Raw genomic sequence first — 11,727 nt, forward strand, 5'->3', positions numbered from 1 at the left:
AATGGTTCTTGGATGGTGCATAAAGAAAATTTAGTTGTCATAAAAGGTAAAAAATATGGCTCATTGTACTCTTTATATGCCTCTTCAGTCAAAGAGAGTTCTATCTATGTAGCCGAGTAGCCTTCTACTGAGTCGTGGCATAGCCGGCTAGGACATATGAGCCAGAAAGGAATGAAAATCCTTCATTTGGGCTACTTGTCTTAAACTATTCTGATTTCAATCGATGTGAGCATTGAATCTATGGCAAGCAAACTAGGCAAAGTTCCTTGTCATTACATCGAGAGTTGGGAAACCCCCTAGATTTGGTTCATAGCGATTTATGTGGGCCTATGCCACACAAATCTCTAGGGGGAACACTATATTTCTTGACATTCATAGATGACTCTACTCAAAAGGTGTGGGTCTACCTCTTGAAGAGGAAAGATGAAGTGTTTGCCACATTCCAAAAATTCTTAGCCATGGTTGAGGAACAATTTGTTAAAAAGCTAAAAGCTTTTCAAACTGACAATGGTGGAGAGTATGCTCCGCAAAGTTCAAGAATTTCTATAGCAAACGAGGGATTCGATGACAATTTACTACGGTGTACACACTTGCTCAAAATGGAATTACTAAGCATATGAATCGCATGATTCAAGAAAGAGTCACAACCATGTTATCTATGGCAAATTTACCTCTTGAGTTTTGGGGAGAGGCTATTATGACAACTGTGCATATCATTAATAGATCACCTAGTACTCCCTTGAATTTTAAGATTCTACAGGAGATGTGGAATGGCAAGAAGACAAATCATGACAGATTACGTTTTTTTGGGTGTGAAGCATTCTGACACATTCCCAAAGAACTTCGCAAGAAGATAAGTCACACAAGTGCATCTTCATTGGTTATGGTGCAGATGGAGAGATGGGATATCATCTCTGGCACCCGAAATATAGACAGGTTATTTGCAGCTCACAAGTGATACTCAATGAGTCTGAAATGCATAGACAGCCTGTTAAAGAGGCCAGATATCAAAAAGTAAAATTTGAGAATGTATCCTGAACAAATTTGGGAAAACCAACTGAGTCTATTGGTGATGTTCCTACCACTAGTACTGCTCTAGAGAGAGAAGAATTCAGCTATCATGTTGTGAGAATATCTACACGTGTATCTCGTGCACCTGAGCATTTTGAGCCAGGATTGGACTATGTGTTATGCATTGACTGCAATGAGCTGACTTGTTACAAAGAAGCTATTCAAATGGAAGATAGCATGAAGCGGAAGCAAGAATGATGGCTCCCTCATCATGCTCATCTTGTACGTGGATGATATGCTTATAGCCAGGAAGTCAAAAGATGAGATTTCACTTCTCAAGGATTCCTTAAGCAAGCAAATTTCCATGAAAGATTTGGGTGATACACATCATTTTCTTGGTATGTGCATCATGAGAGATTGTAAGCATGGAGTACTTGAACTATCACAGGAAGAGTATACTCACAAAGTCTTGCAATGTTTTAACATGCAAGGGGGGAAAACATTGAGTACCCCAATGGTTCCATACGTAAAACTTAGCAAGCATATTGTCCCAAATCAGATTCTGAACAGGTAGAGATGGAAAAGGTTCCATAGTCTTTGGCAGTTGGAAATCTCATGTTTGCCATGGTTAGCACGCAACCCAATACTGTATTTGCAGTGGGAGTGGTTAGCAGGTATATGGAAAATCTAGGCAAAAAGCATTGGGAAGCAATGAAGAAGCAGTGAATCATATTTTTAGATACATCAAGGGTTCAACCAACAAGTGCTTACGCTTTGGAAACAGTGATGGGTCCATAGTCATCCATAGTCGTATACATTGATTCAAATTATGTGGGTTGTGTAGACACTAGGAGATTCACATATGGCTACATTTTCCTATTTGCTAGAGCGTGAATTTCTTGGAGATCATGTCTCCAAAATTGCATTTTGTCTTCCACTATTGAGGCCAAGTATGTTGCAGTTCCCAATTCCAGCAAGGAAGATGTGTGATTATCTCATATGGTGGGAGACCTTGGTATACACCAGACTCGAGTGTTACATTGTGACATCTAGAGTGTGATTGTGTTAGCAAAGAACCCCATGTTTCATTCCAAATCAAAACACATTGAGTTCATGTATTATGTGATACACGATATTTTGGCTAGCAAACGCATTGAGTTATTCAAAGTTCACACGGATGACAACCCTACAGATGCTCTTATGAAGAGCTTAGGCTCAAAGCGGTTCGCACATTGCATTGAGATGATGGGTGTAGAGTTAAGCCTCATGATGCTTCACATTTGTAGGAGTTTATACTAACATAGGCCACTTGGGCCACTATGGCCTTCAAGTGGGAGATTGTAAGGATGTAGGCCATACTGGCCGGGCGTAGCCCATTACTAAACGTTACCTTATTCATTACATAATACAAAAGAATAAGATCAGGGGGTGGGTTCACTATTCAATAACCCCTATATAACGTGCGTTCGTGAGGTAATTAAAAGCCCGTTTTTAACATGCTTAAATGAATAAAATGAACCTTATTTTAGGATTTTTTTCCAAAATGGAATAAAAAAGCCCCTCTTTTAATGTATCTCTGTTAAATTGACTAAGTTTTTTGCATTTAAACTTGCGTGGTATATTTACTTGATTACATAGTGCACCCCCTCGAGAGAATAAGGGGTTGTATAAATTTATCCACTCAAAGCTCCACCCACATAACAACACTCCCACTTCTGCACTTGCATCACGCACGCTCCTGCTTGCCTCCTCACAAATGCATAATAGTCATACAACAAGTGGGAGCAAAAGTCTCTTCATAATTGATGCCTTTTCTATTGTGCATAAACTTTTTCAACAAATTGAGCCTTATAACGATCGATTTCACCATCTGGCTTACATTTCAACTTGTAAACCCGCTTTGACCAATGGCCTTTTTGCCAAGAGGAAAATCACATAAAGTCCATGTGTCATTTTCTATAAGTGCATCATATTTTGATTGCATGGCTCATCCAATTTTTTGAATTTTGTGCTTCATCAAAAGAAAGAGGTTCCTCAACATCACATAAGCTAGTGATAGCCGTTTTTCGGCTCTCCATAATTGCCATAGTAAGTTACTCCACCCTACCAAATTCTCCCTACCATTTCACTGTACATAGGCGTGTGTGAGTTAGGGGGCTTTTCCGATATATTCTTAAAAACCCTCAGCTAGCTAGTCACTGGGCTAGTTGAGCCAAAAAAATAAAAAAATAAAAGTATATTATGGCCTCTTTGTGTGTAAATATTTCATTGTATATATGGCCTAAATATAGGGATTTTTTATAATTATTTTGGTATTTTATTTAAATATTTCTACTTAGGTGTGTGTTTTATTAAACCTATGTACACCTTCTTTCATCCTCTTACACCATAATTATATTTTTTGCCAATATGTACATACTCTAACCTCATATTTTTCCTTTATACAAATCACTCCCACATTTTCACCTTCACCCTCGTGAAAACAAAAAATTGATTTCTACTCATTGGTTATGTTTATTATATTATTTACTAGCATACCTTTTCCTCTTTCACCCAAAATAATTCAAGGAGGGACCATATCATATGATTCCAATATCTTTCCATATCCATAACTCCTCCATTTTTATTTTTATTTTTTAAACTCATTATTCGAACACCATGTGCTCATTGAGCTAAAGTCCATGAATAGTCCATACACTAGTCCCACCATGTATATATTTCTTTATTCACCAATAATCCTCCTCCATGCATGGGTCAAGGGCAACTTGGATGCTTTGTATTATAATATGACAAAGGAGGGGCTCACTCTTGGATGCATTGTACAAATTCAACAAAGGAGGGGGCCACTAAAAGACTTTTGCAGGCATAAACACTCATCCAGTTTTAACACAAAATGTAATACCCCTCGTGACTCTTCAAATGTGATGTTGTAAAACTCCACCATTCTCTTCTGTAACATATGCAGGTCCATAAAAATATTATCTAACTCATCATATGCCATGTTTGCTCCATGGCCACTGTAAGTTGCTTTAATATGAAAGGGCTATCCAAGATAGTCTCCCTGTGCCTCGTTAAGCTGAAGCCTCTCTTTCCAAACACTTGAGGCTGATGATAAAAGTTTGGATTTTATACCCTTCCTAACAAAGATGGATGAGACAGATTTTTGTATAGCCGAATATCCTCTTTTTCTTACACCAAGTGAATCAAGTGTGCCTTGTATCTCTTTTGCAGGCACTGAGTTCTCTGAAATAAAGCGGTCCACTACATTTCGTTGTAGGACCTTAAACTTCTTGTCATGTACTATATCTGCTGCCAAGCTTCTACTTATAAGTGGCTTCAATCTCTTTCCAATATTGGCTTTGGGGTCAATGTTTTCCTTGTCATGATAGATTGAATCTCTACACGAAGACAATGCATAAGTAAATAACAGAAAATTACTTCACTAACACTATTTAGGCACATGAAAACAATGCATAACAAGAAAAAACAAAAAGATTACTTAACTAAGACAATGTAGCCAACCAAGAAGCATCGCCTTAATGCTCGGATTCTTTTCTTGAGACCTCCGGATGCAACCTGCAATGTTTCAAGATTGCGCAATTTCTTCTTTCGGATACGACCACCCAAGATGGTGTCCTTCATTTGACAACTTCGTACCTTTCCTTTCAGTTCCTGTACCTCTGTTTTGTGTTGCAAAATGGTAGCCTGATCTGTAGAATGTAAATGTGAAAGACGAACAATCTCACCTTGTTGAGCTTGAAGAATGCCCTTATAAGTTTCAGCTTCCCTTGTAAGAGATTTACAATAACCCAGAAGGCCCTTTTCTCCATCACCAGCAAAGGTCAATAAGCTTGTAGGATTGACAAACGGTGGAGACGCATTAGTCATTGGATTCTTAGGATAGAGAGAGCCTCTCGTCCAGATATCTATGTGTTTAGCTCCCTGAGCTCTAAGTGTGTCTATGGATGCGGGAGGTATATGTGTGTTTGCTTTACTACGCTTAATCAATGGTTGGTACTCATTTTCCAAATCAATGTGAAGGTGATATTTGGCTCGTTTTTGCGTAACATTTGTGCCATTTAAGGAGTGCGCCATTAGCCACATGTGCAGATTTAATGGAAAGTGAATAGGCGTCTGCACCTTCGTCCCTCCATGTTAGCCTCATTCCCTCCATATTGACGAGGTTCATTCAATGCAGCTGAAAAGAAGATTATACCTCAATCATTACGAACGAATGTTCAGAAGATTAAGGAATCTACTTAAAGTACACTTTTTGAACTTTTACCATGAAAGACCCACCTCTATTATTCGCCATATTTTTTTCTAGAGAGAGAGTGCAAAAAATACATTTTCTTAAAAGGCCCTCCAAATGACCTCCGAAATTTCCTAATGCATGCTTCATTAGCAACATTTCACAAGTTGAGAAATCTAAACTCTTTCTTTCCAACATGTAATTGTTTCCATACTAGTATGCCTATGCCAAGCTTGAACAACTTGAGATGGACGTGTCAATGTATAGCGGTGATTGATAGGTGAATGATTAACTTATTGTTGATTCATGTTTCGTCATATATATATTGTATATCCTTTGAGTTTCCGCCTGTTTTTTTTAGTAGTGTTGACAAGTATTTGGTATCAAATCTTTTTAAATATTCCTATTCATGGCTATTGGTAGCTATTTCTTTAGTATTGCTAAAAATGATACCAATAGCTATCACCCTTGTGAAGGCACACAAAGGGCTCGCAAATGCCCAAACAAGGATCCCTATTTGGGCATTGTGCGTGCCCTTGTGGCCCCTCTTGTTGAGGGGCCCTAGGGCCTTTAAATGGCGAGTAGTTACAAAATTTAGGTGTTTGGCCATGATACAAATTTTAGTTTTTTTTTGAAACTTTTAGGCTATTTTCAACAACTTGTAGATCCCAATTAGCTCCGAATGTGTTTGGCTTATCTCACATGATATTTTATCATGTTGTCACGCTCTTCAACCATCGTGTGATGCAAAAAAGCATATCTTGCTCAGATTATCCAAATATCAACCTGCAAGTTGCCAATTTTTAAAATAATGATGTAAAACATACATTTTTTACTTTTTCGATTCCTTCATCTACGGGCTCCAACAATTATCAAAACCCTGGAATTTGAAAATACTCAAAGAACCAATGTTTTTACTTGTTTTAAGAGATGTATTTCCCACATACAAAACTTTCCTGAAATCTCACCCTAAGTCCTTCAAAAGGATGCATTGTTTGTGATATTGTTGAGCAATATGACTGCTAAACCTAAGGATGCAAAGGGGGAAGGCAATGGAAGGGAGAAGAGGGAGGTAGGGGAGAGGTAGGAGAGATGCAAGGGAGAAGGAGGAGGAGAGGAGAGGGAGAGAGTAATTTTTTTGGTGATAAAATAAAAATTCAAAAATTGGCCTTTTAGTGAGTGTAAGTCCAAAACAGGATAAAAAAAACCTTTTCTTGATATGTATATACGTTAAGGTGAACTTTTGAGGAAAAAATAGGTGAAATTTGATTTTTTGGAAAAAAATCATTTTCTAGCTTAGGGTTATGCATGTTTTGGATTATGTGGCATGGAAGGAGGTAGTTAATGCCATAACACCTTTTTTCCTTCACTTTTCAAGAGCTAGAGAGAGAAAGGAACCTCTAGGAGTACCATAGCCTAAATGGCCCTAAAAAAAGGCTAGAGAATCCACTCAAAAGTAGACTATTAAATACACTTGTCCCCCAAAGTCTACACAAAATTACCCTTAATCCCTTAAAATTAGGGATCCTTACAAGGCCCATGCAAAGGTTCATATTTTTCCTAATGTTGGAGAACAATGCATCCAGTAGTCAACTAGGCCCAAGAACTCAAATGACACTCAAAGACTAGGAGAATGCGCTACGAAGTTTGTTTCTTTTGGTGAGGGCTCTAAAAAAAGTGATGCAACAAGAAAATCCGATCATCATCAACTACATCAAGGTAGTACCAAACTCACCGATGTTGATGTGTGCAATCTTAATGAAGGAGGAGGAGCTCTCACGATTCTACCTTACAATGATCCAACTAATTTGATGAGATATGTCGAAATAGTCGATCAGACTTGAGAATAGTATGAGCAAAGCAAGGCGCTATGTGTGGCTTGGAAATCTATGCTCAATGAAACAAAATAGAAAAGCACAGTCTCTTAATTAAAAGATGACTTGGTAAATATTAGGGGTATATATGATGAATCATTGGTGATGCCAAATTAGTCTGCTCATCAAGTATACAAATGAATTGCTACAATTACTAGTAGAGGCCTCCAAGATATCCTAAAAAGGAATTGGACAATAAATCCAGCTTTAAACCTCAATGCAAAGAGATGGTTGAACTTCTGTTTGAAGCCCGTATCAAAGCCAATCAAGCAGATTCATTATATGTAAATCCTATATATCATTTGTGTTCAAGGACTATTTAAGCCCTTAGCTGTGAAATTTTCACCAATAAAAGGGACCCTTTTTTCATTCAATGTGTAAATGTTTTCCAATATCAATTTTCAGCACCCTTTTGTATACAAAAATGTGAGAATATACAATAAATTAATACCTAATATTGAAATGATGTGATCGACTTCTTTTCAGTGTAGTGAGCCCCTCAAGGCTAGTCTTCAACAAAGCTCTGTTGTACTCATAAGCTTTTGGAAACTCTTAGGCTTCCTTGTAATTCAGCATCCAATGCTAGTTCATTTGTACTTCTAGCTCAGTAATTTGAACATATTAGTTTTGTTGTCCAACATTTGATTATACTCTTTTAGTTTGACTGTCTGTCTAGTTTTTTAATTGTCATTTAAAGTCTGATTCTCTTCATCTTACTGTGTCTAATCTAATCTGACATCTAACAATGAAGTTATAACTTGAGATAATTGTCAAGTGACCAGCTCATTCCACAAGTTGTCTTCATGTTTTTTTGGATGCTTTCTGGCCACAATTACCCCTTCTCTCGAGCTTTGAAGAGTTTGTAACCTTTGATTATTACAAATCAAAGCCATAGAATGGGCCATGTATCAATATCAACATCGCATGTTGCGGATACTCCTTGCTTTTCTTATCACTACTGCGCATGAACATCATTCCGTGCATGCTTTTTCACCTGTAACATTACTTTTTCACTGCCACTTTTGTATCCTTGATGATAGAGGGAGAATCAAATGTTTGCAAATAGAGCTTGAGAATTTTCCACTTCCACTTTTGCATCCCTGATGATAGAAAGGGAGAATCAAATGGAGCTTGAGCATGATGTTAAGCTACGTTGTTGGGAATTGACTGCAACTATATATCTAGACTAGTCCTTATCAAGCATGCAAGCCTCAATTCTTTTGAAGTGTCAAGTTAACATGCAAGGCATCCTTTTAAAGGAGATTAGATCATGCAGATTGAGAGAAGGCCAATGTGGAGTCTAATGACAGGATGATCAATATAAGTTTCGAGTCAAAATGATCAGGCTTGTGGGAACATCTCCATAGTGGATCTACAAAACTCTTTGCTCTTGCTTATAATCATGTTGCTTGCGAGCAAGAGCCGTTAGAGTAGGCTACAAAAGGCAAAGATGAGCGCAGTTTAAGAGAACCACCTTTACAACACTACATGTTGGTCTTTAAACGAGAACAATGCAACGTAGGTAACTCTTTGTGATGCAAACAGGCATTAAAACATACATTGAGCATGCTTCTATAGATATGGAGTCCACATTACAAGATCAACTTGCCGATGAGAATAACGGGTTTGTTACCTCGTTCCTAAATACCATGCCTATGCAATAGGATTAGACTTGTGGAGTAAGAAATAGAATTCATAGTATGAATAGTTCTAAGTGGCGTCTTTCTGTTGTTCGTAGCTCCTCAAAGGGCGCGAGAGCGTGGAATTGCAAACTTGGTCACGTGAAGGCATTACTCGTAAGATCAATGCTTTGTCTTGATGGGGTCTTGATGGATAAATTGCTCTCATGATTTACACAAACAGCCAGACAAAAAGAGTCTAATGCTAGCATCACATGTGTAGTAATTTTATGAAATCTTCTACGCAAGTCTTTATAGATATTTTTCTCACCACTATCCGACAATATCCTAAAAAGAAAAATTCCCGCAAGAAAGTGCATCAGCTTGGTGACTTTGGTTTACATAACTCCATTAGTACTATCAAAAGCCTCCTCCACGAGTAGCTCCGCGTGCTACAGTGCGAGCTGTTGGGATAGTGAGGGAGATGGTATTTTCATTGATAACGATGGTGGTCAAGGTATAATTCGTGTGGGTGATTGGTCATGAGAGAAAGGCCCTTTTTGGCGCCTGTGTGCTTGGTCATGTAGATGGCTAGTGGAATGATGGTGGGCATGATATAACTGGTGTGGGTGCATGGTCATGTAGATGGGTAGTGGGTGGTGCTGCCATAGTTAAACGAGGATCATATAAGGCGTAGTTTTGTTCTTCGTCCATCAGAAAACATTGGTTGGGTAAGCCCCTTTTGGTGTGGCACGTCGGGGTGGTGCTTGGTGTAGACGTATGGGTGGTGTATTGATGATGATGGGCACGGTGTTGGTGCGTAGCCATGTAGATGACTACTGGCCGGTGGTGTTGCCATAGTTAAACGAGGATCAAATAAGGGATAGTTAATTTGCTCTTCTTCCATCGCCAAGTCCCCTTCGTACTTGTATTTGTATAGTAATAAAGGCACGTCGAAAGCTTGTGATCCGTTGCCCACTCTAAGGACGTTATCCTTGAGATCGATAATGCATTGATGCCTGCGCATCATGTCGAGCCCCAGAAGGATTCCTGCTTCTAAATGCTCCAAGACTATAAAGGAGGAGAGGTAGAGTCTGCCCTCTAGCTCGATGGGCGCCGCGTGGACACGGCCAAGAATGGGGGCCACACCAACACCTACGGCGAATCCCGCGTAGCTCGTGTCCAAGAGCCTTAAGAGGCCGCACCTCTCGGCCCAGCTGTAGGACATGGTCGAAATCGCCGCTCCGCTGTCGACACAGGCCTTGACGGGCACGTCATTTACCACCATGTCCACAAACAGCGACGTGTAATTCTCCTTGGCGAAGACTTCAGGGTAGTGCTCCATGGCCTCTAACCAGTTGTCATGGATGTTCTTCTGCTGGATGTTGGCCTCCTTTATGCGCTGCGCCTCAACATAGAAGGGGTCGGCGTTCATCACGAACGCAAGCTCAGCTTCCTGCTGTTGCTGCTGCAGATGATGCTCACGATCGGGGTTTGGCGCTCGCACCGGCACTCCTAAGATGAGGACGTCCCCCTCGGCGATGCCCGCGGAGTGCAGAATGTAAGAGTTGGGCAGCTCGCTGGTGCTGACGTGCAGCTGAAGCAGGCGCTGCGATGGCGCGGCTATCCCTGTTCGCCGCTCTAAGAGCGCCTTCATCTTTTCGACTGGCTGGTCCGCCTCCACGTCCATCGTGAAGAACTGACCGTCCCAGCTGGTCATCACGGTAATCTGCATGTCTGCGCCCACGCCTGGATCTCCAACCCTGAGCGTTAATTCCTTTTCAAGTAGGCCACCATTGCAGCGCTGCTTTTATTAGCTGGCTTTTGAAGGGCTTTTCATATAGGATGCTTTCTTACAAACAAAAAACGATAGCAATCACAAGTCGTGCTCTAAAAACCACCTGCCCAGTTTTGATAAATCTAGTGAAATAAAATTTGAATTTGAAGGTGAGTTCATCTACTGACTTCAAATAAATTTAGCGTGAAAAAGTTGGAGTTCAATTTTATTTAGAGTGAAAACCTTAAGAGTGTAGGTTTCTCAGGTTTTAGGAACTAGAGTGCTTCTTAGCTGCACTGTAGTATATAGTGTATAGAAGCATATACAAAGATGACAATATGAGATAGATTAATACTTTTATCAAGGCTCGGGATCCTACATTACCTTGGTAACTATGGCACAATCATAATATGCCATACATTGGCTAAGCTCTATGCTTTTATACTCAAGCACGAACTTGGCCGTTGGGCAAAGAGAGAGGGCATAAGAGCACGTGGGCAGGCAAGATTCAAAAGAGGTTTTGCTACCCTTGATCACATATTCACCCTTCGAGGCATCATCGAGAGGAGGATTGAGCACGTGGGCAGCGTATCTATTGTTGCTTTGTCGACGACCGCAAAGCCTTTGACAGTACAGTGCCTGAAGCAAGGCTGATGCACAGACTCCAAGTGAGATTACATGGAGTATCCTTAAACTATACGAAACAGTAACAGTTAGAGTGCGCACACCCGAAGGCCTCTCAGAGACTGTTGCTCGATTGTTGACTCTAACATTGGAATGAAACAGGGCTGTCCACTCTCTTCTACTCTTTTTGTTTTGGTATGTATATTGATGAGGTCACAAATTATATTGGCTAAGATGGAGATAGAGGTGCATCGTTATTAGGGACTTGGATAGCCCTGTTATTGTATGTAGATGATCTTGTGCTCATTTTCAAATCACGAGAAGGGATACAAATCCATCTAGATTTATTGGAGAGATATGCACATGATAGAGACTTGTCTCTGAACCTAAGCAAGACCAAGGTGACGATTTATAGTACTACAGCACAATGGGTGAGGGCATCAGTGCCAACATTTCTCTATGGCGAGGAAGAGGTAGAGCTGGCTGAGAACTACACTTGATTGAGGTTGTTTTCACAGACCCTCCTTCTCCATGAGAGAGGCCGCAGGTTCTCTACATCCCTTGCACGAT

The 11,727-nt window shown here is 40.0% G+C and overlaps 1 protein-coding gene across 1 annotated transcript; it reads right to left on the reverse strand.

Annotated features, from left to right (window-relative positions):
* Positions 1-7,937: 7,937 nt before the first annotated feature.
* On the reverse strand, positions 7,938-10,518 carry LOC147448501 (protein DNA-DAMAGE INDUCIBLE 1-like). Its single transcript, XM_086522395.1, has one exon. The coding sequence runs from the start codon at positions 10,489-10,491 to the stop codon at positions 9,439-9,441; it is 1,053 nt and encodes a 350-aa protein (XP_086378521.1). The 5' UTR covers positions 10,492-10,518; the 3' UTR covers positions 7,938-9,438.
* Between the last annotated feature and the right edge of the window lie 1,209 nt (positions 10,519-11,727).

This window comes from Adiantum capillus-veneris, chromosome 10 (genome assembly GCF_014529385.1).
Source record: "Adiantum capillus-veneris isolate H3 chromosome 10, ASM1452938v2, whole genome shotgun sequence".
NCBI classification, from domain to species: Eukaryota; Viridiplantae; Streptophyta; class Polypodiopsida; order Polypodiales; family Pteridaceae; genus Adiantum; species Adiantum capillus-veneris.